Genomic DNA, 26,296 nt, shown 5'->3' with positions numbered 1-26,296 from the left:
GACACCCGGCTCCGAAACAATTTTTCCTTCGAAATTATTCAAATCAACTTTACAGGGAGTTATACCTCAAAGCTTGATTTGCGGTGTATAAATTGTATGGAAGTTTTTTTTAACATCCATTGATTTTCCATTGTAAGAAAGTACGGTAGTCTAAATATGTTCGAAATGTCTTACAGCTCGTTAAAAGGCATCCTTCGTTTGAAGTGACTCCGGTCATCCACGGAACCAATTCCGCCGTACCCGAGACCAGAATCTTGAAGGGTTCTTCCGTGATGATGGCCTCCTTGCTTTCAGGCTCCACTACAGACAAGAAGCTGACTGAGGACTGATTATTTTCCTAGAACAAAATGTTCACACAGGACAATACAATTTACTTAATAAATATTACAGTTTTAATTGCGCTTGTATTTAGTTCAAGCTGGGATAAACATGTGAACGTATGTACGCGAGCTGTATTAGTAAGTTATAAAATTCTCAAGCAGCATAGCCAAAATCATCAAATAAATAAGAACAACTTACAAAGCTATAGAAAATTTCTAGGAGTTTTTATAGACTAAAGTTTAACATGGGATAACAATACTGAATATATATGCACGAAGTTATCAAGAGTTTTATATTTGTTAAAGAAACTAATGACTTGCGATTCTCAAAATTATTTAAGATGTGCCTATTTTTCTTTCTTTCAACCGATAATCCGATATGCTTTAATTTTATGGGGAAACCGTACCAAAATTGGAAGTGTCTTGATTTTTCAAAAGAAAGTCATTAGAATTTTATGTATAAATCAAACTATCTTGAACATTGTCGATTACTTTTCAGATAATCACAGATATTAACTGTCATAAATTTGTGTATAGCCTATATATTGATCTAGTACTTTACACTCGACATAATATCGACAATTATTTCATATTTGTGGCCAATATACACTATCATGAAATTAGAAGTAGTTACCAAATTAATATTCCAAACATATATTGCAAATTTATACAGAGGGTTTTTAGATTAATGATTAGTATGTAAGCCAAAGATGATCCACTTCGATCTATCATCTTAGTTGTTGAATATTTTTAATCGTAATATTATAGAATATTTCTAAAATTTTCAGAATGAGATTCCCAAAGGACCACTAATTAAGAAAAAGAATCATAAACAAACTCACTGTGAGTCCTTCACTGGAACTGTACAGTTTATAGGCATCTTGCTCCCTGAGGCAGGCGACAAGTTCCGAGCTCGATTCAGTCGGACAGTTGAACAGAGCTGCTACTTGACCTGCCAGACGTCTGGATTGTCCGCGAGGAGCCAAAACCCAAGTGGAGATGGCAACACCGCTCTGGGAGATTGCGCGATGAAACAGACCTACAGAGAAGTTCTATATTTAAAAGAAGCTCCGGTGAAAGAAATGTTTTATCTTAAATATCGGATATTACATTTCAATATTACTTTTGCTTTTCCTAAGTTTTAAAAAAACTGCACAACCACTTACTGATACTTGAAGTTTGCTTTATAACCTTAAATTATCAATTTAGTAATTCTATATTTGAAGTTGTAAATTAGAGTTGTTTTTTTTTTATTAATCTAGGTCTTTTAAATTTTAAAACTTAAAATTAAGAATACGCCAATTGTTTACACAGAACATATGACATCATGATTACAAAACTTACTGGAAAAAAAGAAATGTCTATTCATTACATAAAATATGTGATACATGATATATTTCGTCACAGCACTTCTTTACATGTAACGGTGTACCTCACACTTCTCTGTATCCGGTGTCATCATTAACATATTAATACAATAACACATTATTTGCAGTACACGTCTACACAAATACTCCCAATTACACTATGTACCTTTTTTGTTACTTGGTCAAACTCCCCTTCAGTATTTCTCCTACATTTCATTTGCTATTCTCTATTTGTTCATTAATCCTAATATATCTAATATTATATAGCCTACTCCTTTCAAACTCCCTTATTCCTCTAAATACCATTCACTAGAATCTCAATTTCACTTATTCTCTATAAATTATCATATTGAATTATTTGTCCTATTTGTTCTTTGACCTTTTCTCCTATCTTTCACTTATATTCATTTACTGTTCCAACGTTCAAATGTTAGTACTAATTTTATGCTGCCACTTGTTCACTTCTCTTAACCCTTTCTCACTATTTTCTCTCATTCCTGTTTGCGCTCACTTTCACTTCTCACTATTCTGCTTACACTTAATCCATTGTCACTATTCTCACTTCTTATAAATAGCCTCCTTATATTTTATTCTGCACATCTGCTTATACACTTCCTCTCTCCCCTATACTTCTCGATCTCTTCCAGTTTCACTTTACTTGCACTTTTTGATCACATCCCCACATTTTTTAATCATATCTAATACCTCTGCTATATCCTCAGCTGTCGCAGGTTCTGACCTTTCTTTACTGTTTGTCTCTGCCTTATTTCTATCTCTGTCTTTCTTTCTATTTATTTCTTCTTCTATTCCTCTTTTATTTTTCCCCCTCTCGCTTTCACTTACACTTGCACCCTTATTCTTCACACTACTTTCTTCCCTATCACTTCCTGATTCTTGGTTTCTCTTTTTATCACCCCTCGCCTTTTTTCTAGCGCCCATATTCTTTGTTCCGTTATTGTCAGCATTCCTTCTGGAGTGCGCTAACCTTACCGCCATCGTATGGAGACTAGGAATCCGCTTACGCTGCATGATCACTAGACATCGGATTTTTAGGCACTAAAAATTGCAGTTTTAGGCGCCTAAAATAAGCTCAAAATTTGTAAAATTAGGCTCTATTTTAATGATAATAGGCATTTTAGGCACATCAAGGTATCATACTTATTTCTTTCACTGAAATTTTTAGTCATACACTAAAATACGCACAAAAAATATGTTTAAACATTAAAAAAGAACACTATATTATATTTATAAACAGAGCTGCACAAATTTAATATATTGAAACTAATGAAATAATGATTATTGATATCAAGATTACTCATTTTAAGTTATTGAAATTCAGTTTCATGCTCAGACTTTATTATAATTATCTGCACAGTACACCACCAGAATTTTTTCTAAATTTTCCACAGTTAACCTTTGTCTTCTGTCACTGAGAATCATTTTGAAAGCAGAAAAACTTCTTTCAAGCGAAACTGATGTTTATTAAATTTTAAATTAGGCAAATTTTAAATTAGGTACAATAGAAACATCAATACTTACTGGAACATTTACACTTTCCCCCGATATCACTCTTGATACTTTTTCCAACAATGAAAATCCAACATTCTTATTTAATACGTTGTCCCACTTATTTTTAACTTTTTTCCCAGTTTCGCCCAAAGCAGAATGTATGTTCACTTGAGTTTCCTTTACTATTGCTATTTGGCTACAAAGAGATTGTTTTTTACGTTCTAATTGTTCAATGCTTGCAGGTATGAAAGAAAAGTTTGATGTTATGTAGGCAATATAGTTTTTCACTCGTGAGTCATTCAGACAATCTTTCACTGCTTTCACACACGCTGAACTATCAGTTTCAGGTAATTTATCAATAACTGTGACCACTTCTTTAAAATACTTAGAATAATACACCACTGACTGAATCCAGGTTCCCCATCGTGTAACAACCGGGTGAGGTGGGAGTGGGATATCTGGAAAGTTCTCTCTGAATATTGAAATCCTGGATGGGGCTTTACAAAAACATTTTTTTGTGTTAGAAATAAACGAACTGACAAGAGGAAATTCATTCCGGATTGTTTCAGAAACCCTGTGAAGGCCATGTGCTAGACAGGTTACATGCGTGAGGTTAGGATAAAATGTTTTAAGAAGTGGAGCTGCAGCAACCATGTATGAGGCAGCATCAGTACAAAACAACAGAACTTTAGAATCGTCTATATTACCTGAGTATAAAGACTGTAGACCTTTATTTTCAAAATAAGCAATGGCTTGGCTATTCACTTTCGAAAGTTCCTTAACACATACGAGTTGTGGAATCGAAGGTCCATCAGGACTAAGTTTTCCTACTACCATATTTGCTATATACCTATTCATAGGATCTGAGGTTTCATCCACAGAGACCCATATGTAAGAATCACCTATATCCTCCCGAATGGAAGCTAAAGTTTCATTGTATATTCTGTCTAAGTAATTTTTTCTTAGGGTCGACTCAGATGGGATATTTTGTTTGCAGGATTTTTGTAAAAACTGTCTTAAAACCGGATTTTCAATTGCATTCCAGGGAATGTTAGCAGCAACAAACGCTCTGGTTAAATCAGCATAGAAATTGCTGCTGAGATTGGATGAAGTAGGCTGTGTTAGTAAAGTTTGTTGCAGTTGATTTTTCTGCTGAGCTTTAGCCTTATGAGCCGCTCCTTGCACATGCTGCTTTAGGTGGCACTTCTTTTCTTGCGAAATCTAAAAATGTAAAGTAAACTGAATTAAAATAAAATCCTAATTGTTGTATTGCCGTATTTCTATCACAAAGTTAGTGGGTTCGAACAATCAAAATTTTAATGACCTGCAAATACTTTAACTATCGGAATTTAAAATGTTAAAGTGTAGTGGTCTTAAAAATAATTATACCTCAGGATAGCTCAGTCAATGTATAAATATTATAGGCCTACTCATTAAAATTAATAGAATTTATATATTTCAACTATTGTTACATACCTGTTTGCTACAAATCTTGCAGAATATTATTTTTCCATCATAAGTGAATTCTGAATATTCTGTTAGCCATTGCCGGATCAATGTAGATTTTGCACTTATATTTTTCGGCATTATCGCGTTAAACTTCACAGGAAAACGTCCTACCGCTCAAAACTTCTCAACACAAATAAGGTGAGGGAAAGAGCAACTGTTAACGAGCATTCAAATGAACCGTTGTTATTGAGATTCAATTGGACAAAAATACAAAGTTCCACTTATTGTTGCATTTCCTGGTAGTGTTAACACTAGGAGGGCCATTCTTTTAAATATTTTGTAACGGTTTACCCTACTAATTCGCAGTTTTACGACTTTTCATAAATATTTCAAAAACACTCTTTCTCCAAAAATTGTGATTTTATGACACTCTGAAGGGCAGTACAGCTAATCGGTTTCAGACCGAAAACAGTCATTTTTATAATATAATATATCTCTGAATCGGTAGCAGCACATGTTGTGATTGTTGCCTGCTTCAAAACTAAGGTTGGTTCTTTGTCGGCATTTACGCCTGCAAACATGTTAAATTCGGTGAAATCTATTGCGAGTGTCGTGAGATTCAAAACATTTTGTTTCCTTTATCAATGGTTTCATGGCCGGTGTGAAGCAAACTTTCCACTTTTTAAATGCTTTAAATTTCGCAGTGAATGCATGTATAAATTATAAAAAGTAAGAGTAAAATGCGAAACTTTACAGTGAGTTAGGCATTTTTAGGCGAATATTAACAAATTAGGCTCTAATAACCGTTTTAGGGCATTTTAGGGCACTATAAAACTCTTTGAATACCTTTCAATTTCCATGAAACACAAATATTAATAATTATTTTTACTTTTCTCCTAAAGAAACAAAATAGGCATTTGCCCTAGAATCCGATGTCTGATGATCACGTTACATTACATAAAATATGAGCTTTCCTACACAGATTATAAAAATGTTTATATTAAAATAATTAATTTATTTCCTAGACAAATTTATCGGACATGGAAATGTATCAATCAGTCTTTATTAGCAAGAGCATGAGTATATGCTATAGACATGGTTATATATACTATACAGGGTGTAAACGATATAAACTGCCAAAATCATACAGATTGTACATCTCGGTCTACTAAATATGACGTATAGTGAAATTTGTTTTTCTTCTATTTTTGTTTTTCATTTCTAAAATATCATGTTTTTAGGATTGATAGTAGATCATATTTACTGTTCGAGTAGGCCTACATGTGAATGTAATTACTTTCCGTCCAATACACGCTAACACCACCACAATAGAGAGACAACAGAATACTCTGATTTGTAAACATGGATATCACCATAGTTGCAATGTTATGTGGTGGACCGAAGTAAATAATCACGATCTACTATCATTTCCAAAGACATTAAACTCACAGATAACATTTTTTTTCTAGGGAAACCACAAGAGTTACAGGAAAGTTTATTATACTTTTGTTCAGTAATTTATGCTCTATCAATTTTTTGGTAGTTTATATCGTTATACCCTGTATAAATTCAAAGAGCCTATAATAAGATAAACAAATAGCAACTACAGTAAACTAAGTAAAATGGAAATATAAGTATAGGCCCTAAATAAACTAAATTACATTAGTTAAAGATATTTATACTAATATCAAACTATCAAAATATTCACTAAATAGCCATAGTCGTGCGCTCCGCTGCACCCGTTAGAAATAAATATAAAGTAATTACACAATTAAAATAGGACATTTTATCCAGGGAACAACCGTGTTTGATAGAAGGATAAATCGTTTAGTATGTTACTTCATTGAAACTATTTAAATAATTAAAATACGATGATTTTGGTCCAGAGACCACTCATTTGGTTCAAGAATAATTTCTTTAACATCTTTCTTAACTGTTATTATATTCAAATAATTAAAATAGGATCATTTGGTTCAGGGAACATCCGTTTTTGATGCATGGATAATTAATTTAACATTTTTCTAAATTAGTCTTCAATGCATCCTTTAATAAATCACTCCAAATTAATGTCAATATAGAGTGGATTGCGTACAAAGATATTTTTTTATGTTGGCCTCACTGTGCATTTTCTTTTTTTCTTTGTTATGTCTATTTATACACGCTTTAACATCTGTGGTCATGTCGCTTGTTTAGAATGTTCGATTCAACTTACTTTGCCAGCCTTCAGTGGGGTTATTCGATCTGTTTTTCACCGTACACATTCCACATGAATCAATACGTATTATTTGCAAGCCATTTTTCAACGAAGTAATCGTTAAAACTTGTCACTTTTTCGTTTTGGGGCGAATTTCCCATAATGATAAGGCATGCTTCTTCGATGTAGGAATGTGGTACCAAAGCAAGTGAAGCACATATTCTAACATAAAGGCGTATTTCTATTTTTTCTGTATAATCTTGTGCAAGTCCTAACTGTTGTACCTTGCGCCACAAACATTGGTATGACTGAACGTAAACAAAAGGAAGATTGCATACCCTCCTCACAGGTAACATAGAAAACGACTCTTTTCAATTGAAATAACATGTGTTTAGCAAAGACTCCTTGAGTTTCAAAGCAGTGTAAACTAGGCGCTTCTGGGACACAACTAATGATATATACTCACTGTCCTTTTTAACTTCTACATCATCAAAATCCAGTCCTTGTCATTTAGCTGTCGCTAGGTTCCACTCACCTCTGCTGGAAGGAGAGAGCATTAGGTAATGGACACCGACACCACCTGAGCTCTGCCCGAATATCGTTACACTGTCAGGGTTGCCGCCGAAAGCTGCGATGTTGTCTCTCACCCACCGCAGTGCTGCCACATGATCCTTGAGACCATTGTTACCAGGACAAGCCTCGTCTTCAGTACTGAGGAAACCTAGAGAACATGAAAATGTATGCTGAAACTTAAGAACTATACTTTGGTCTCATGATGTGTACCTTGACAACAAACCTGAAAATCGTGGCTAACGAGAAAGACATATATAATTCTGTTTTCACATTGATGTCACAGTCTACTATATACAGTCACGAAGCTTGAGTTTTGAGGGTGCTAGAAACAATAGACTGTGACGGTACTATTTTGCATTGCCTGTAATGAGGCGATATTAGCGATCCTAGTGGTGAGCAACTACCTAATGCTTGCATATTTACTACGTATTGAGCTTCGCGACTGTATATATTAGACTGTGTTGATGTACAGAACTACTCTAAAGCTGACTGAGAAACTTATTTTTTTTTAATGTTCGTAGTTCAAAGTTCCACTGTGTTTTGAGCATTTTTACGACGATTTTCATTACTGTGATCAGTACCGTTAGTAATTTTAGGTATGCTTACATTTCCTTATCATTTCTTCATAGATTATTCTACAGTGAATTTCGTGAATATTATGTATCTGGTATGTTATTTTCGTAACTTATATTATTTAAGAAGATTTTGACAGTACGGTATGCACCTAGATGAGATTTATTGCCTGCTATGTCTAGCACTCATTCATTCATTTTATTCCATAGATCTTACATGAGCAATGCAGCTTTAAGATGTGGAACAAGTCAAAATTTTACAATATTACAATTACAATTTTTACAAATTTATTACAGTTTTACAATTTAGTAATTTTCTACAATTTTTACAATTTTGTGCAATTTTTTACAATATTTTACAATAGCACGGTTTGCTGTCACAGATCTGGATTGAAGAATTTGAAAAAAAATCACATCTCGAAAATTAGACTTAATTCACATGTAGAAATTTATAGGGAGGTTCCTTATTTCAAATGGAACGTATGGGAAAACAATCATTGTGAAAATCCATTAAGTTATTTATCACATGATGAGCCTTCCTTGGTAATAGCGACATGGTAACCGCTCGACTCTCTATCAACACATTGCTTATGATAAAAGTGACACAAATTTCAATAATAGGGATACCAACGTACACTGCTTAAAATGGTGCACGAATGATATGTGGAAAAACATTACTGAGGAAGTGTACCACGGTAAACCACTGCCGGAAAAAGGAAAAAACACTTCACAAGGGACGGAAGTATTGCAAATAAGAATGTAGTTGTAACCTTGAGTTTCGTATCATCCCGTCGTATGTTGTAATTAAGTATTGTTAAGTATTTTGCTGGGACGTGTTTCCTTTTCCATGGCGGAACAGCTGGGGCAATGTTTAAAATCCGACAGAAATCTGGAGACAGTAATTGTTTTCACAATAGGTGCAGCAGGTATTAGACTACGAGAATTGCATTTAAACCATTGATATATTGTGCTACTTCTACCTAAGTTTATAAATGCCATATAAAATCTGTCAGAAATGATTACAATAGTAGCCACATCAATAGTTTCTCATGCAAATTTTTGTAAAATGAATTACAGACAAATATTTAAACAATCCAATCTCGGTATTGACAGCAGCTATAGACCTTTGATACCACTCGTTTCTTTTGTAACCGCAGTTCTGAAACATTAATTAAAGTGGTAGCAGACATGTACACTCGTCTGCAAAAGAAATGCCGATACAAAATTACATCGTTTTTCAAGGACTGTATCAAACATGGCAAGGTGGAAAGCATTTTTTGTTGCTCCATATACTTTACTATATTCATCATTCGTTATCCGGACACAATTAGCCAGTAACTTCACCACTGACTTCACTCCTGAACAGAAAGCTCGGTGTCAAACATCTTAATGATTAATGACTTCTAATTATGCTAGGGTAAGAACGAGAATTTGATATATATTATTATATATATTATTATAATGTACCGAAGTACATATGATGTTTCCATGCAGATAATAATAATAATAATAATAATAATAATAATAATAATAATAATAATAATAATAATAATAATAATAATAATAATAATAAAATTAATAATAATAATAATAATAATGGTTTATTTTAACTGGCAGAGTTAAGGCCATTCGGCCTTCTCTTCCACTCAACCAGTATGATAACAAATTACTACAGTGCTATGAATATAACATAATTAATACAATACAATACAATAAAATTCAAAGCAATACACTACTACAAATACAAGACAATATAATACATAATTAATATAATACAATGATAATTCTTTTCGTCTCCACAACACCAATAAAATAATTAAGTAATAATAATAATAATAATAATAATAATAATAATAATAATAATAATAATAATAATAGTCATATCTGCGTCATCATACGATGAAAGAGTAATGGAACGGAGAAAAATTCTCTCCGGCGCCGGGATTTGAACCCGGGTTTTCAGCTCTACGTGCTGACGCTTTATCCACTAAGCCACACCGGATTCCACCCCGGCGTCGGAAGAATCGTCTCAGTTTTAAGTTCCAACTCTTGGGTTCCCTCTAGTGGCCGCCCTCTGCACTACGTCATAGATATCTATGAACCTAGGACCGAAGTCCACACATGTGCTGAGGTGCACTCGTAATGAGTGACTAGTTGGCCGGGATCCGACGGAATAAGCGCCGTCTTAAATCACGAAGTGATTTACGCATATCATATATATTATTTTAATGTACCGAAGTACATATGATGTTTCCATGCAGATATTTGCGTCATCATACGATGAAAGAGTAATGGAACGGAGAAAAATTCTCTACGTCGGATCCCGGCCAACTAGTCACTCATTACGAGTGCACCTCAGCACATGTGTGGACTTCGGTCCTAGGTTCATAGATATCTATGACGTAGTGCAGAGGGCGGCCACTAGAGGGAACCCAAGAGTTGGAACTTAAAACTGAGACGATTCTTCCGACGCCGGGATGGAATCCGGTGTGGCTTAGTGGATAAAGCGTCAGCACGTAGAGCTGAAAACCCGGGTTCAAATCCCGGCGCCGGAGAGAATTTTTCTCCGTTCCATTACTCTTTCATCGTACGAGAATTTTATGTTTACATCTTCCGACCATTAACGTATACGAGGCTTACAAATAGCAATTGCCGCTCGTACATTGGGAAGAAGGTGAGGAATGTAGTATTTCTTTATAGCCTACTGTGCCACCATCAGTGCACTCGAGTGTAGTCTACTACTGGGATGCACGACGGAATGTGGAAGCCAATGGCGGACGGTGGGTTTGAAAGTTGAGGAGGCCAAGACGTGAATGATAAAAGAATATAAAAATATGAGGTCTGTGACATACCTCATTAGCAAGCGCATAATTTATAGATTTTAACAAATTAAAATTAGGTTTTCCAATTTATGTTTTAGGACTTTAAATCTTATGTTTAGGAATTTATATGATTTTACGGAGAAAAAAATAAAAATAAACAACATACTGTTAATATTATTACAACGACTTGGTAAAGACTGCCACTCTTTGGGACACTCTAAGTCATAACCTACGAATTAGGTCTTTTTAGGTCATATTGAATTTAAGAATGTTACTCTTTGCTACATAAAACGAACAAGAAAAGCAATATTTCGAGAGTAACGAGATGACAACAAAATTGATTCGAACGTAAGAATCCGAGGCTTGCTCATTACTATTATACAGTACAATTTTACACCAAATTAACTGGACGTTCCTCTTTCTTCGCAAACCGATCAAATAGGTCACAACATACTGAATAACTGCTACTAGAAGAAGCAAGAGACAAATCTGCATTTGTTTCTAAACTCTCGATATATTTAAAATACTGTATAAGTAAATACATCTCGTAACACAAAAGAATAAAATAACAAGAACACCCGCAAACAAGAGAAAATCTAACAACATAAATGAAAACTTTTACGGAGGGAGAGAAAACTAACAACACGTGACTCAATTTTCTAAAACCAAGAAAAGAGAAAGAGAGAGAGCTTCCCAATACAGCCGAAACCAGCCGTGACTACAAGCAGTACAGTTGTCAGCGGTGGGTAGGACGTCTCCAAATCGGCTCCCCTCGCGCGTTCTAGTCAAGTTCAAACACTTTTCTAACTATCTATCTTATTGGTTGAACTGCTGTTGTCATAGTTACCGGGGAGTAGCGTCATGTAGCCGAATCCTCTCTCCCGCTCTCTCATAGACACTGCAGGCTGCTAGATGTCGACTATACAGGTTACAGCGCTATCTGTTATTTTTCAGTACGAATTATTTGTACTATCTACAGTATAGCGAGCGGGCATCACCAACTGAATGTGGTCGACTTTACGTAACTTACATCTTAGTCGTAGTGAATAGTAAAATTAATATAAAAAGAAAAATGTTCGTCATTTTCTGTAACTTGTCTGTGATCTTAATTCAGCTGAAATTATTACTGCCATATTGTGTTCTGGTAAAATATTAGGGGAGGCTCGGTCTCCCTTGCCTCCTCTGATAATCCGCCGCTGGTGGAAGCCATCCAATTGCACAAGTATTAAATAGGTAGGCCTACTGCTACACTTACTGCACTCCAACCAGGAGAAAGTCTCTGGGGAATGAGACGCAGCAGGGTAATGCAGTGAATGAATGACACGCACACGCACACGCACACGCGCACACACACACACACACACACACACGTGGGTTAACGCATCTCCATTGGCTAACTCTCAAAGCACAAACCATAACACCGATACACACATGCATATACTACCCTAGTTACAAAATTAGATCACGATTAATCTCCTGGTTGTGGTTTAACAACACGAGTGTGGGTGAGCAGAAGAGTTTGAAGGCGCACACTTCCGGATGATAACTCGTAAACATTACGAAGAGACTGCTCTAATATGAATGTCATATAACATCAGTCTGCTTGCTGTTAAATTGGATTATTATCCAATCACAGCATGTATAATAACTGCAGTAGAGTTTAAGGGTATATGTACGTGAACGACCAAAAATATTATCAGAAAATGAAGGCTCTAATTTTCTAAAATTTTATAAGGAAATGAACTCACAATTGGACAAAAATTACAGGGTACCACAACAAGACTTATTAGAACTTAAATATCTGATAAAAGTATAAAAAGGTTACTAATATTTTTTACAATTCACTTTTTACTTTAAATTAAATTTTACAAAATTTGAAAATTTTCACATATTATTTCATAACTCCACAACCATTACAGATATAATTCTGAAATTTTGTACACTGATTTTACATGCATTTATGCAAAATATACACTACAATAATGTCCATTTCTTTGAAAATAGAAAAATTAGGTCACAAAGTATTATGTAAATTTTAATACATTTTATATAAGAGAAATAAAAAATTAATTGTATTAAAATAAACAACTCTATATATCTGAGAGTAGTCTACTTTTCAGAAATAAGTGTTTATTACATGCAGGAAAATATTAAAGATGTCAGAGAGACCATAACAATGTTATGGTTACCAAATGATGTAACTGCAGATTTTTTTGTTCTTCTTTCATACTTTGACAAAACTGGATTGAAAAATATTATTAGTAATCCTTTTTTATACTTTTATCAGATATTTAAGTTCTAATATGTCTTGTTGCGGTACCTTGTAATTTTTGTCCAGTTGTGAGTTCATTTTCTTACAAAATTTTAGAAATTCAGAGCCTGCATTTTCTGATATTATGTGTGGTCGTTCACGTACATATACCCTTAACTTAATTCCTATGTACGTTCAGTCTTTTCACGGCTGTATTATCAACAGTAATCTCACTAGACGTTTTGATTTTATCGATATATCTGCAAGTGGAACACGAGCAGATTTATCTAGAGAAAATCAAAACTCGAGTGGGATTTAATTTACTATTACACGATTAGAAGAAAGTATATAAAGATTAGTAGTAACGAAGTACTCCAGTACAATAAAATATTAATTGACTTACGAAAATACAACTGTCTTCAAATGTATTATTGTACCATCTCAACATTACAAATATTACGCTAGATGCATGCTAGATGGCAGTAGTGAGCAATGCCTTCTCGTCGAGAAGTTCTCGATCTATTATACACGATGGCAATGTTACTAGACAAGAAGACTTTGTTGATTCAGTTTCATTTTTATTAAAATGCAAATTCCACTTCAATTATCCGAATCCCAAAAATCAACGTCACTTGACAGATGATTTTCAATAAATCTTAATATTAAACAATCTCTGATACGTGACTATCCATAATATCATATAGCAGAAGCTATAACATAACCTAACTAATATACACAAGTGTTAGAAAAGTTTTAATTAACGACGATGACATAAAAAATAAACATGAATAATTTTAAAAGGAATAATTATTGAATGTACAATTTTCAAATTTGAATGTGGTTGGTGGTTCAATTGATGTTATATTAGACGTGTGCGTAATAGAAGTGGAACTCGTTGATTTAGGCCTACATGGTGTATTCAACTTATTCAGGATTTCCGAATGGTGCTCTTCATTTATTTGTAAATCGGATTTCAGAAGATACATAGGTATGATCAATGATTTTTATTAATTCTTGTTCTTGAATGCCGATGCGAGTCATATTTGAAACTGCTGTGCATCAACTGGAGTGGTTTGTAATTATATATTTTTTTTTTGACGTCCAGACCAGCGCAGTTTCAAATGTTGGCAAACAAAGAAACAAATGCTAGGGACGCGATAAAATTGAACAAATGCTAGGGACGCGATAAAATTGTGCGATAAGCAGCCATGATTGGTTGAAATACGTCCTTTCGTACCGTTTTATTGGTCAAAAGTAGTATGACGTAGTAAGAGTGTAACAGTCAATATAATTCAGTGCTACGCCGAGACTCAACGAACGTGACCTCATACATCATCTTGTAAAATGCGATAATGCAGGTGTTCGGCTTTGTAATTTTATTGCCATGAAAGATAAACTGCTGATGAGTCAACGCTGAGCATATGCAGGAAAGCGCATGTAAGCAATAGTAAGCACATTCCTTCCACGGCTATCTCCTGGTTGTAGAACAGTATAACATAAACACACTCCTTCTAGACGGCCAGAATGCGTGGCCTCGCAGTAAATAAAACATGCCAACAATCTCAATTTAGAAACGCTCCTGAAAGAATATTGTAAGTGCCTCACAGTTCCAAGATGGTGCAAAAATTTTGTGTTTAGAGCAATAGCAGGTTCATGCATCTGTGAAAATTAAAATTACAAGAGAAAAAGTTAATTCCAGAGCGTACATTAAGAGCATGATCTATAGTTGCAGTATTTTATTTAACGATGCTTTCATCTGCAGAACTTATTCAGTGTCGAACTTCAACGTGGCGAGAAATGATCGACAAGTTTTGCCTGGAGCCGTCTACCAAGAAGGTTCTTCTCTGTGCCGTAAACCTTCCGCAGTCTATGGAAATCCCCCCCCCCCCAGATTTAATTATTTTCCGAAGAAAATCGTGCCGAGATCACCGAGATCGAAAACATGACTTATATTATATTAATATAGTATTTAAAAAAAAAGAGTACAGTATTAGGAACTACAGTAACATGTGAACCTTTGTTAATAACGAACAACTTACCCTGTATTCCAAGACGGTAGTTTATAGTGACAAGCATGACGTCTTTGTCCAGCAGGTATTGCGGCCCGTAAAAGTCCGTGTTACCAGATCCTGAGACCCAACTTCCTCCATAGCTCCAGAACATGACGTCCAGCAGCTTAGACACTTCACGCGTCGGCCTCTAACGTAACAACACGCCACAATCATTGAAACTGAATTATTATCTTCAGAATGTGAACCAAAAGTCTGCAAGTTTTCTTATTGTATAATAATAATAATAATAATAATAATAATAATAATAATAATAATAATAATAATAATAATAATAATCAGTGGCGGCTCGTGATAAAATATTATGTGTGTTCACAATTTTGTGTTTCAAAATCGAAGAGAATTTTAAATCTTACGTTTTTAGCCTAATATGAAATGTCATGATTCCAATGTTTCACTGTCGAAAAAATCATATATAAATTCAAAACAACATATAATAATAATAATAATAATAATAATGATAATAATAATAATAATAATAATAATAATAATAATAATAATAATAATAATAATAATAATGAAATCTAGCCTTTTTATTTCCAATTTTTCCTAGTAAGCCAATTTACACAGTTCTTTACTCTTCAAAATTACTTGAACAGAGTTCATTGTTTACGTTTGTTAAAAATTAATACATAGCACAATTTACAAAAGCGTGTGTTCAGTAATACAGGGACATCATTTTATTTTTACTTCAATTTTTATTGTACCTGCGTTTCTGAAAGTACTACTTGACTCCCACCCCTTTCACTAATGTCCTTGCTAACGTCAGTCACACAAACTTACGGCCGCTGTTGCTAGCAGTGAAGCAAACAGTACAAAATACAGTGTGTTTCAGAAATATGTTGCGTTTTCTATAGAAGAAAGAGCTTATACTCGTATTACTGAAGTTTATTTTCACACAGGTATGGTGTGTAGCATAACTGAATTTATCTGTGTGGACTGAGCACAAGTGAAGATTAGAGTTACCGAAAGTACGGTACCCTATAATATGGTACCGGTTCGGTACTTAACAGCATTATTTAAACAAGAGTTTTGTTTTACAATTTGTAGGTATAAAGGACGATGATGGAAACTGGAATTACAATGTAACCGAATGTGAACAACAGTTTTTTTTTTCCTGATTATATCATTACGGAATATTTTCGTAGAAATGTCATTAATCTGGTAGATAAATTTAGAGCAACAGAGTGTACAGAAAGGAAGAAAAGTGTAAGATGGCCAACAAAGGTGACAGAAGATGCTGTGGAATATGCTAGAGAAAGGATGCAGTGAAGTCGTAATAAGTCGGTCAACAAGCTAGCTGTAGAAATTGGGGTTTCTTACGGAAGTGCTCACAAAATTCTCAGGAATAAATTAGGTTAGTAATATGCTGGGTAAAGTAGACATTACATAATGTATATAACCGCCTGAAGAGTTGAGTTTGTGAAAAAAAAATTGTAACTATTCTGCTGTTTTTTTATAAAATACTGTAAAATAATGACCAAACTGAAAATCGTAATACTATATTTGCCTATAACATAAATGGATACACTACTTTTCTCTCCTCCTATAGCTAGTAAAATGATTTGTTTACATATTGCACTAGCAACTCCAAACTCCTGTAATTGAAGGGGGTAACAGTGTTTCCGAGTATAGCCAGGTTAATATTAAAAATGTTAGTAAAAATAAAGTGATGTCCCTGTATATTTTGATTCACAACACACTGATACACTATAGCCTATACCAGTACTGTAATCACATTCGCATAGGTTGATTACTATAAATACATGCCAGTAAATATTATTCTTAAATAATATATACCACCATACAGATATTTAAATTCATACCACCATCACATTCAGCCAGCACGTCTTTGAAAGCCAAACTGTGCAATATGCCGATACTGAAACACAAACTACACTCTCGTAGCAGCACTGTACATACATCCGCATAAAGTAAACGTTCCGACTGTGAGATGCCGACACCTGCAGGCTAAAATACAGACTAATTAAATTTCCTCCTCGAGATATAGCACGTAAACGATAGGCATCGATGCACCTGACATCTGTAGGATATATATATTTTTTTTTCTCCGTTCCATTACTCTTTCATCGTATCTGTAGGATAGATTCACTGTTCACTTAACGCTTTGTGCTCTTGACGAGTCATAAGCGGCTAGCGAAAGACAATTTTCTCCCGCGCATGCGTGAAATTTCTGTAACCTTCTTGAAAAGAGCACGGCTTGTACGTGAACTGATGTTGCCAAGTTTACATAAGAACTTTATGCAAGATGCGGGAAGTTTAAAATACTCGATCCTGATATTATACATCCCCACTACGCCAATACGATATTACATACTAGGTTCAAAAAGTTCCCGGAATTTGCTAGTATCATAGAAACAACGTACCTTAAACACTAGTCTACAGCATTCCCTTCAAAATAGTTGCCTTCCGCAACAACACACTTTTGCCAACGCGTGTAGAGTTCCTGGAAGCAGGCCTGGAAGCCATTTTGTGAAACCCGTCTTAGTGCTCTCGTCGCGTTTGCGATAACCTCTTCAGCATTGAATCTCCGTCCTTTCAGATGACTTTTCAGACGGGGAAACAGAAAGTAATCAGGTGGTGAGAGATCAGGAGAGTATGGTGGGTGATCCAAAGCAGTTATGTTGTGCCTGGCAAGAAAATTCTTTACGGTAATTGCGCGATGAGCAGGTGCATTGTCATGCATAAGGAACCAGTTGTTTTCTACCCACTTTTCTGGACGTTTCCTTCTCACTGCGTCACGGAGGCGACGGAGGATTTCTACGTACAATTCTTTCGTTACAGTACGACCTTCTGGAATGAACTCATGGTGGATGAGACCCTGAGAGTCGAAGAAAACTTCCAACATAACTTTGCCTTTGGAAGTGTCCCTAGGAAATTTTTGCTTCCGAGGAGATGTTTTCGATTTCCATTCAGATGACTGTCGTTTAGGGACTGGGTCGTACAAGTAGCACCAAGTTTCATCACCAGCAATAATTTTGCTTAAGAAATCACCGTCTTCATCAGCCATACTGATCATGTCCCCAGCAAGAGTCATTCTTGTTTCTTTCTGTTCTGCCGACAACATTTTCGGAACTAACTTCTGAGACACGTAATGCATGTTGAGATGCTTGTGAAGAACATTGTGTACACTTCCGACTGATATTCCGACCTCTGCTGCTATATCTTTTATGGTCTTACGTCGGTCGTCCCTCACAACATTATGCACATGCTGAGCGACTGTTTCATTTGTTGCAGTTGTTGGTCGGCCGCTGCGTACGTCATCTTTGATGCTATCGCGGCCACCAGAAAAGCGTTTATGCCAGGCATACACTTGAGTTTTTTTCATTGCTGCTTCGCCATATGCTTCTTCCAACAATCTTAATGTCTCTGCAGGAGTTTTGTGTAACAAAACACAGAACTTTATGTTTGTACGTTGCTCTGTGGACATAATTACAAAATGCGACGAACAAACAAAACACTATGATAAACAATTGCCTACAACTCAAAACCAACAATCGCCATTATCAACAAACTTTAAGGAAATGACATCATGAATGTTACCAACAAAACAAATGTATAATATCCCTTGTTATATATTAATACGAAAAATGGTAGTAAAATTCCGGGAACTTTTTGAACCCAGTAGTAAATAATAAAACTAGTCGTGCATTAATGGAAACAAGGTGTTCACGTGCTCTTGTGCTCTTATTAACGCACCGCCACTGATGATGATGATGATGATGATGATAATAATAATAATAATAATAATGATAATAATAATAATAATAATAATAATAATAATAATAATAATAATAATAATAATAATAATAATAATAATAATAACAAAAATAATAAGCTTGGGACTTTTCAGATCTCAATGGGAAGCAGTTCTGGAGCAAATTAATGCTTTGAAAACACTATACAAATCAAATAATCCCTATATTCTAAATACCAAAAGCCCAATAGATGAAAGCAAACACTGCTTAACCAGACTAAATTTAACATACGATGACAGTCTCGCTAACTCCCGAGACGGATTTCTTGATTCAAGGAAAGTGAGGGCTACGCTAAGAGATTTAGAATTTCAGAAATGGAGCGCGCTTTCTCAAAAAGGAAAAGTTTCCCTTTGTGCCAGTCTTGCGATGGCGACTAGTACTTTAGAGCGAGAGCTCTTTTCTGCCCGCTGCGCGCGCGCGGAGCTCTTTTACCTGTAAACATTGCTGAAGGATGTACAGATCTTAGAACACAGCGCATCATGACGGAACTGAAACGCTTAAAACTTTCAAGGAAGAGTGGAAGATACAATATTTATGCTTCGAACATGGTGATGAAGTCCAGTGTTTGTTGTGTAAAAAATATATCATTTGCAAAAAAAGCAACATAAAACGGCATTATGAGACGCAACATGAAAAAAAATATATAGGCATTATTCAGGAGAAGAGAGAAATAAATTGCTTTCGGAATTGACATCGAAGGTAAATTAATTTACATTTGGGTCAGTAGACTGTTTCTAGATTCATTCATTTATTTATTTTAAATGTATTGTTGATGTTTTATTTGTTTATTTAACTTATACTATTACTAAGCTCAAAAAGCTAATTCACTTTTATTCCAATAACTATTTTCAGGATTTTTATCAAATATGAACCAAACATTTTGAAAACTTTGATGCAAGGAGCTTTTTTAGTAACGTCAATATAAAAATATACTTAAAAGTATAACTTCAAAACTATTAGACCTAATTGCACCAAATTTTGTACAGATGATATTATTATAGATTTTCTTTATATAGTTTAAATTTCACAAATTTTGGCCGAAAATTGTGGAAGTTTTAAAAATCACACATATCCCCTTAAATTATTGACCCCAAAAATTACGATGGCTCTCAATATCTTAATTTAATCAATTTATTTTTTCGTGTTACGTGCATCTCACAAATCACTCTACGAAACCTCATTACATAATCACGACTGGAGAGTAAGGACTACATTTGCACAATCACACAATCGATATACTCTATTTCAATCAATATTGCCATTATTATTTTTTCAACAAATACTCAAAAGTACTTAGAGATCACACACGTGAAGTAGGTAGACCCTATTAGTTTCTCCTAACGAATGAAGTATTTACATAATAAATAATTGCTGTTAACAAGAAAATGGTTCACATACAATTAACTTTTCCTATTTCTCTTTTTGTTCCTAAAAAACCCTTCCCTTTGCGATTTGTTTATATATGTACAGGGACATCATTTTATTTTTACTTGCATTTTTATTGTACCTGCATTTCTGAATGTACTTCACTCCCACCCCTTCACTAATGTCCTTGCTCCCGCCAGACACACAAACTTACGGCCGCTGTTGCATTCGAAGTCTTCAAGCAGTGAAGTAAACACTGCAGTGTATAGTGTGTTTCAGAAATATGGTTGCGTTTTCTATAGAAGAAAGAACCTAGGCTATATTAATAATATCGTACTAAAAATTATATTCAAGAAACGATAAATTCAATTTCAGAGAATATGCTTCAAAATGTTTTTAATAATATGCGTAAAGAATTGAAGCCTGCATTATAATGAACGGCAACTATTTTCAGCAACTTGTTTAAAAATTCAGATTAGCTTATTTTGAATTGAGGTGGCTAGAAGCAAAGGAATGCTAGTGACATTTGTAATAACATGAGTTAAGTGCATCCAGTGTAAGCTAAAGTATCTAAAATTTTAGTGGCAAAGGGATATTTTAATCGCATCACACATTAAAATTTAAATAAAAATTTCACTGATTTTACGAAAGCTTAGATATTTAAACCCCATTTTCTCAAAAGTAACTTAAGTGCACTTACAGCCCTTTACTTATGACCCCCTCAATTTAAATGCACTCTCTATATTGTATGTTAACACCAATAATTAATATGCTAAATAAAGTAGACATTACATAACGAACATAGCCGCATGAAAAGTTGAGTTTTTGAAAAACGAATGTTAATACTCTACGGTATTTTGATAAATTCCGTAAAAGTGATGATCAAACTGAAAATCGTAATATCGTATTTCCCTACAATATAAATGGATACACTACTTTTCTCTCCTCCTATACCTAGTAAAATGATTTGTTTACATATTGCACTAGCAACATCAAACTCCTGTAATGGAAGGGGGCAACAGTGTTTCCGAGTATAGCCAGGTTAATGTTAAAAATGTTGGTAAAAATAAAGTGATGTCCCTGTACATGTATATTAAATAACTGAATAATTAGCCCTATTACATAGCCAGAAATTTAGTAACGCAAGTTATTGTAATAATTGTTGCCTTTATTCGCTGCATGTACTGTACATCCCTGACGTCTACGTTACGACGCTGTGTAGCGGATGCGCTATGCGCTCGTGATCAAGGTCGAGCTCTTCTACCATGATTGAGAGCTAATATCGTCTCATCCCTGCTTTACGCGGAATATCCTGCCGCAAACCGGTGGATCACTCATCATGAAGGACTGAGCTGCAGTGATTGGAGGGATGCTATCAAAATGGTCGGTAATATTGCGATTGTACGCGCTATTCCGGGCAGATCCATGGACAGTAACCGTTGTCGCCACTGCTTCAACGAGATAGAAACTCTCGCCCATGTTCTTGGATCTTGCCCGCATGGTGAGACATTACGCAATGCCAGGCATCACAAAATCAGGTCCGCAATCGCTCAAGTTCTTCGCGACAATGGATCTACCACCTATGAAGAAATCCATGGTCTATCGGAAACAGGAAGCTGTCGACGGGTTGATATATTAGCCTTTAACAACACAACAGGCTATATAATAGATCCTACTAACCGCTTCGAATTGGATACAATTCAACCGGAAGATGTCAACAATGAGAAGAATCAAATTTATAGTCCAACTGTTCCTTATTATTTACATACGTAGCCTATAAGTTACAAACAATTGAAATTATCGGGTTATTAGTGGGTGGTACAAAAAAGTTATTAATTACTGTAAAGAGTTCAATCTTGAATCTTCCTTGGCCAAGACTGTTTTATTGATAGCTCTAAAATATTCAATCTATCTTCTGAGAAATCACGTATATAAAGTAAATTAATAACACAATAACAATAATTATATTTCTCACGACGACATTTCATAAAATTGTACTTTCAATTTTGGCACTTAGTACCATCCTAATGTTAAGTGTCCAATTCATTTGCATTAGGAAATTATTTTTTACGTTTTTATTAACACCAAAACATTTTTAAATTCTGTTGAATCATTAAGATATTAAAAAAAATAATAAAACCTAATGTGAAGCTACATAGGCCTAGTGATATCCCTACATATTAAAATGTTACGCAAAACAAGACTATAATATGTGAAGAGTCCACTGCAAGAATGATGGATGTCACTTTCTTCTCGAAAATGAACCAAGACTGTCAATGCGTAGCTTAAGACATGTACAATGTACATAGAGAGTTATATGACATTAACACTGATAGTCATTGTCCAGTAATGATCGGAAAATCACAGTCAAGCTTTGAGCGCTAAGCATTTCAAACTTTCAACTGCTTCTCTTGCAAAATGTATTCCAAACGACATCCATCATTCTTGCAGTGGACTCTTCATATATATTTTTAGTAGGTTATTTTACGACGCTTTATCAACATCTTAGGTTATTTAGCGTCTGAATGAGATGAAGGTGATAATGCCGGTGAAATGAGTCCGGGGTCCAGCACCGAAATTGACCCAGCATTTGCTCATATTGCGTTGAGGGAAAACTCCGGAAAAAACCTCAACCAGGTAACTCGCCCCAACCGGGAATCGAACCCGGGCCACCTGGTTTCGCGGCCAGACGCGCTGACCGTTACTCCACAGATGTGGACTCTCTTCATATATCAAAATAATATAACGTAATAAAGGTAATATACACGAGGAAGTAAAGTGTGTAATTTTAATAGTACATTTAACAATAAAGAATAGCAGGCAGTTTGTAATGATTAAAATCTGTTCTTTTATTGTAGATGAAAAACGTCATACCTGTGGCGTATAGACGTTGAGATAAAGACAGTCTTCATTGCCTCTTATTGCTAAGTCTCCTGGGAGAAAGCCTACTTGAACGCAAACGGCTCCTTCTTTGGTAGCGTCCAGCACGCCCTCCCATGGCTCAGGTGGTTGTGGGGCCTGTTAACACAAGTGCCACTTCCTGGCTATAGATTACATTACTATGGAATAAGCAGAAAATGCAGACAAGATATATGATGTAGAAACAACTACATCGAGGAAAGTTACATACATGACGCACAAACTACAGATAGACAAGATGTCAAAAGAACTAAAATTACATGGCTTTCGTTATATGTACTGACCGCTGGCGCGGTGTTTTGCTTCTCGACGATTGGGCAGTAATAATTTACATTTCTCATTTATTTTGACATGAAAAATGTCTTATATTTAAATAGTCCCTTCTATTCAGTTTGGGTTCTAGTCTTAAAAGGGCTTAAGTGCGGCTATTTTTGGAAATAATCAAGAAAATTGTTAAATGAGCAACATTACCTATTTTAGAATAAATATAAACAAATAATATCCAGGAAAAACCTCTTCATTAAAAAAGTTCTACAATTGACACCAATTTCAATCTTTCTACTGCTCTCTTGAAAAGTATAACATTTTTACTTTACGACCTTTTTCCTCCCGACCACAGTTATTATGCAAGTCTAGTTTTTCAGGTGAGGCTCCCTGTGAAGCAAACTTCAATAATTTCTTTATTGTCAGTCATATCGCTGTTTCGGAGGAACAAAGACGTAAGTGCAACATTGAATATTTTTCAAGAGAAGGAAAAGACAGAATGTTAGATATCAATAAATAATAAATATTAAAAAAAATATATTATGAGAATCTAAATAAAGAAAAATATTATGGTTTTTGGTTACTTTTAAATAGTACTAGTCAGATAGATGTGTTTATGCTCGACCATGCCGAAATGTAGTAATTATACACATGGTAGCAGCCCTTTAATGGACCTCATTAAAGTACACCTATTCATTAAAGTTCAGGTGTTCCACCAATCAGAAAATACCATTGTAGCAATATGAAAGCGCAAGCATCGATTATTGTCGGATATGCAATCGAAAGACAACTAGTTCTGTTACTATAATAATTAGCGTTAATTGTAAATAATATTCAAATAAATTAAATTTGTCATCGCGTTTTTCAATGCCTAATTCAATTTCAAGGTTGTATCAAGATTAATGTTTATTTTACTCTCTAGATTATATCAAGGTCAATGTCGACATTTGTTTTTCGGAAAAAATCAATACTTTCGCGTCTGCGCACATCTCACAATTTACGAGGTATTGCACAAGGTCAGTTCCGCTCCTCAGTCAGATAAGAATAACATGAATACTTATGAATAATTTCAAGTTAGAAATATGATCGAGGATAAAAAGTCGTATGAAACTTGACTATAATGGTAATTAAGACGCTCGTATGAAAATTATGAAACTCGCTTGCGCGTCTTAATTACTACCATTATAGGCTCGTTGCATAATTTACTATTTTAATATTCACCCCAATTTTGCAGTTGCGTCATTATTCTTCCGAAACAGCGATATATGCTATTTCCCTTAGTGTTTCTATTGTTTTATTTGGTATTACCGGAATCAAAGCTGCTTTCAGCCGCTTTAAAATAGAACACAGAGATGTTATGCTATACATTATTCTTCAAAACTTCTAATATCTTGATTGCTTTACCGATCATATTTAATTTGTTACTAAACAGTAATTAAGAAAAGCTGCCTTACCTTGAATCTCAAGTCTCCTACAGGTGGCTTTGCGTACGGAATTCCTTGGAAAGCGTATATGGGGCGTCCCTTCCGTGACTTCAGAACGTGTCCTCTCAGACGTCCTTGCTTCAGTGTGACTGTGTGTTCTGCCAGAGCTGCAGCTGCTACAGCCAGCACGACCAGAACTTGTAACCGCACCATGACCACTCGAGATCTGCTCGCTCACTGCCGCTGCTCAGTCGACTGATCGTGAGCAGCAATAGCAACGAAGTTACAGTATTTCCACAAGGAAAATATGTAGACTAGAAGGTAGTCGCTACCAGGAATACCTCCCACTGCTAGTGACGCCATCTGCCGCCTATTCTACTGTATTTTCTTTGGTATTTCCCATACGCTTCCGCACTGCCGCGACATCCTTGAGTTAACGTCCTGCACACGAATACCGCTAACGATAATAAAGCGGTTTTGCTGACAGATATACAGGGACATCATTTTATTTTTACTTCAATTTTTATTGTACCTGAGTTTTTGTACTTCACTCCCACCCCTTCTATTAAGGAAGTTCCAATTCCACACAGAACCAAGACCGCAGATAGTAAGCAGTACTGAGTTACTGAGTATAGTACGTTCCAGAAATATGTTCGCGTTTTCCAGTGACGAAAGAGCTTTCAATATTGAATCATATTTTCGCACAGGTACTGTCCGTTTGCCTACGTCGCATCCCGATTTCCCCCACCTGCTTCTGCTCGCCCCTCCGTAATAGCTGGGCTGTCTTAGCCCTTTTCTGAAAACATTAATTTCTCTTAGGAATTGGAAGTTTACGTAATATTATACAGCTTTTTAATTTAACTTAAATAAAAGGGCCTCGTTAAGTAATTAACTGTCACGTGATTTCCTCCCTTTCTACAATCCTGCGGCATAACCACTTGGACGGACAGTAGATAGCATGTCTGAGTAATTTTATATTTTCGGGTCGGGCAGAAGTGAAGATTGAATTCACAGTACGTAGAGTAGGTACAGAATTATTTCAACATGAGTTACTAGTACGAAGGACGAAACTGGCAATTGGAATTAGATGCAATAGTCTATAGTGCGATAATATGCACAAAAGAACTGAAGCCTGTATCGAAATGAACGGCCACCATTTTCAAAATTGTGTTTAAATATTCATATTATGATTATTTTTCAATTTAACTTCTTTCTCTATATTGCACGCTAATGTGCTGTAGATAGTATAATATGCACTGCATAATGAATACGTTCGCATGGATAACTCACTTCGTGAGTAAAAACACTTATTCTTAATACAGTACTGTACTTTGATTAAAGAAAAACCTAATGAAAATTATCAAACTCAAAATCGCGATTTTTCCTAGTTTACGTAAATGGATGAACTACTTTTCTTCC

At 35.1% G+C, this 26,296-nt stretch overlaps 1 protein-coding gene across 1 annotated transcript in view; it reads right to left on the bottom strand.

Moving 5' to 3' along the window:
- Positions 1 to 25,156, bottom strand: part of LOC138709528 (juvenile hormone esterase-like) — a 37,294-nt gene extending 12,138 nt beyond the window's left edge. The window contains exons 1-6 of the mRNA XM_069840353.1: positions 24,908 to 25,156; positions 23,145 to 23,288; positions 15,097 to 15,256; positions 7,375 to 7,560; positions 1,163 to 1,359; positions 175 to 337 (exon numbers count right to left, since the gene is read on the bottom strand). Of these exons, the coding sequence (XP_069696454.1) occupies positions 175 to 337; positions 1,163 to 1,359; positions 7,375 to 7,560; positions 15,097 to 15,256; positions 23,145 to 23,288; positions 24,908 to 25,090 (1,033 nt within the window). The 5' untranslated portion in view covers positions 25,091 to 25,156. The remainder of the gene's footprint in view (positions 1 to 174; positions 338 to 1,162; positions 1,360 to 7,374; positions 7,561 to 15,096; positions 15,257 to 23,144; positions 23,289 to 24,907) is intronic.
- Positions 25,157 to 26,296: the final 1,140 nt, after the last annotated feature.

The sequence above is a fragment of the Periplaneta americana genome, chromosome 11 (assembly GCF_040183065.1).
Source record: "Periplaneta americana isolate PAMFEO1 chromosome 11, P.americana_PAMFEO1_priV1, whole genome shotgun sequence".
NCBI classification, from domain to species: domain Eukaryota; kingdom Metazoa; phylum Arthropoda; class Insecta; order Blattodea; family Blattidae; genus Periplaneta; species Periplaneta americana.
This window is presented reverse-complemented; position numbering and strand designations above follow the sequence as displayed.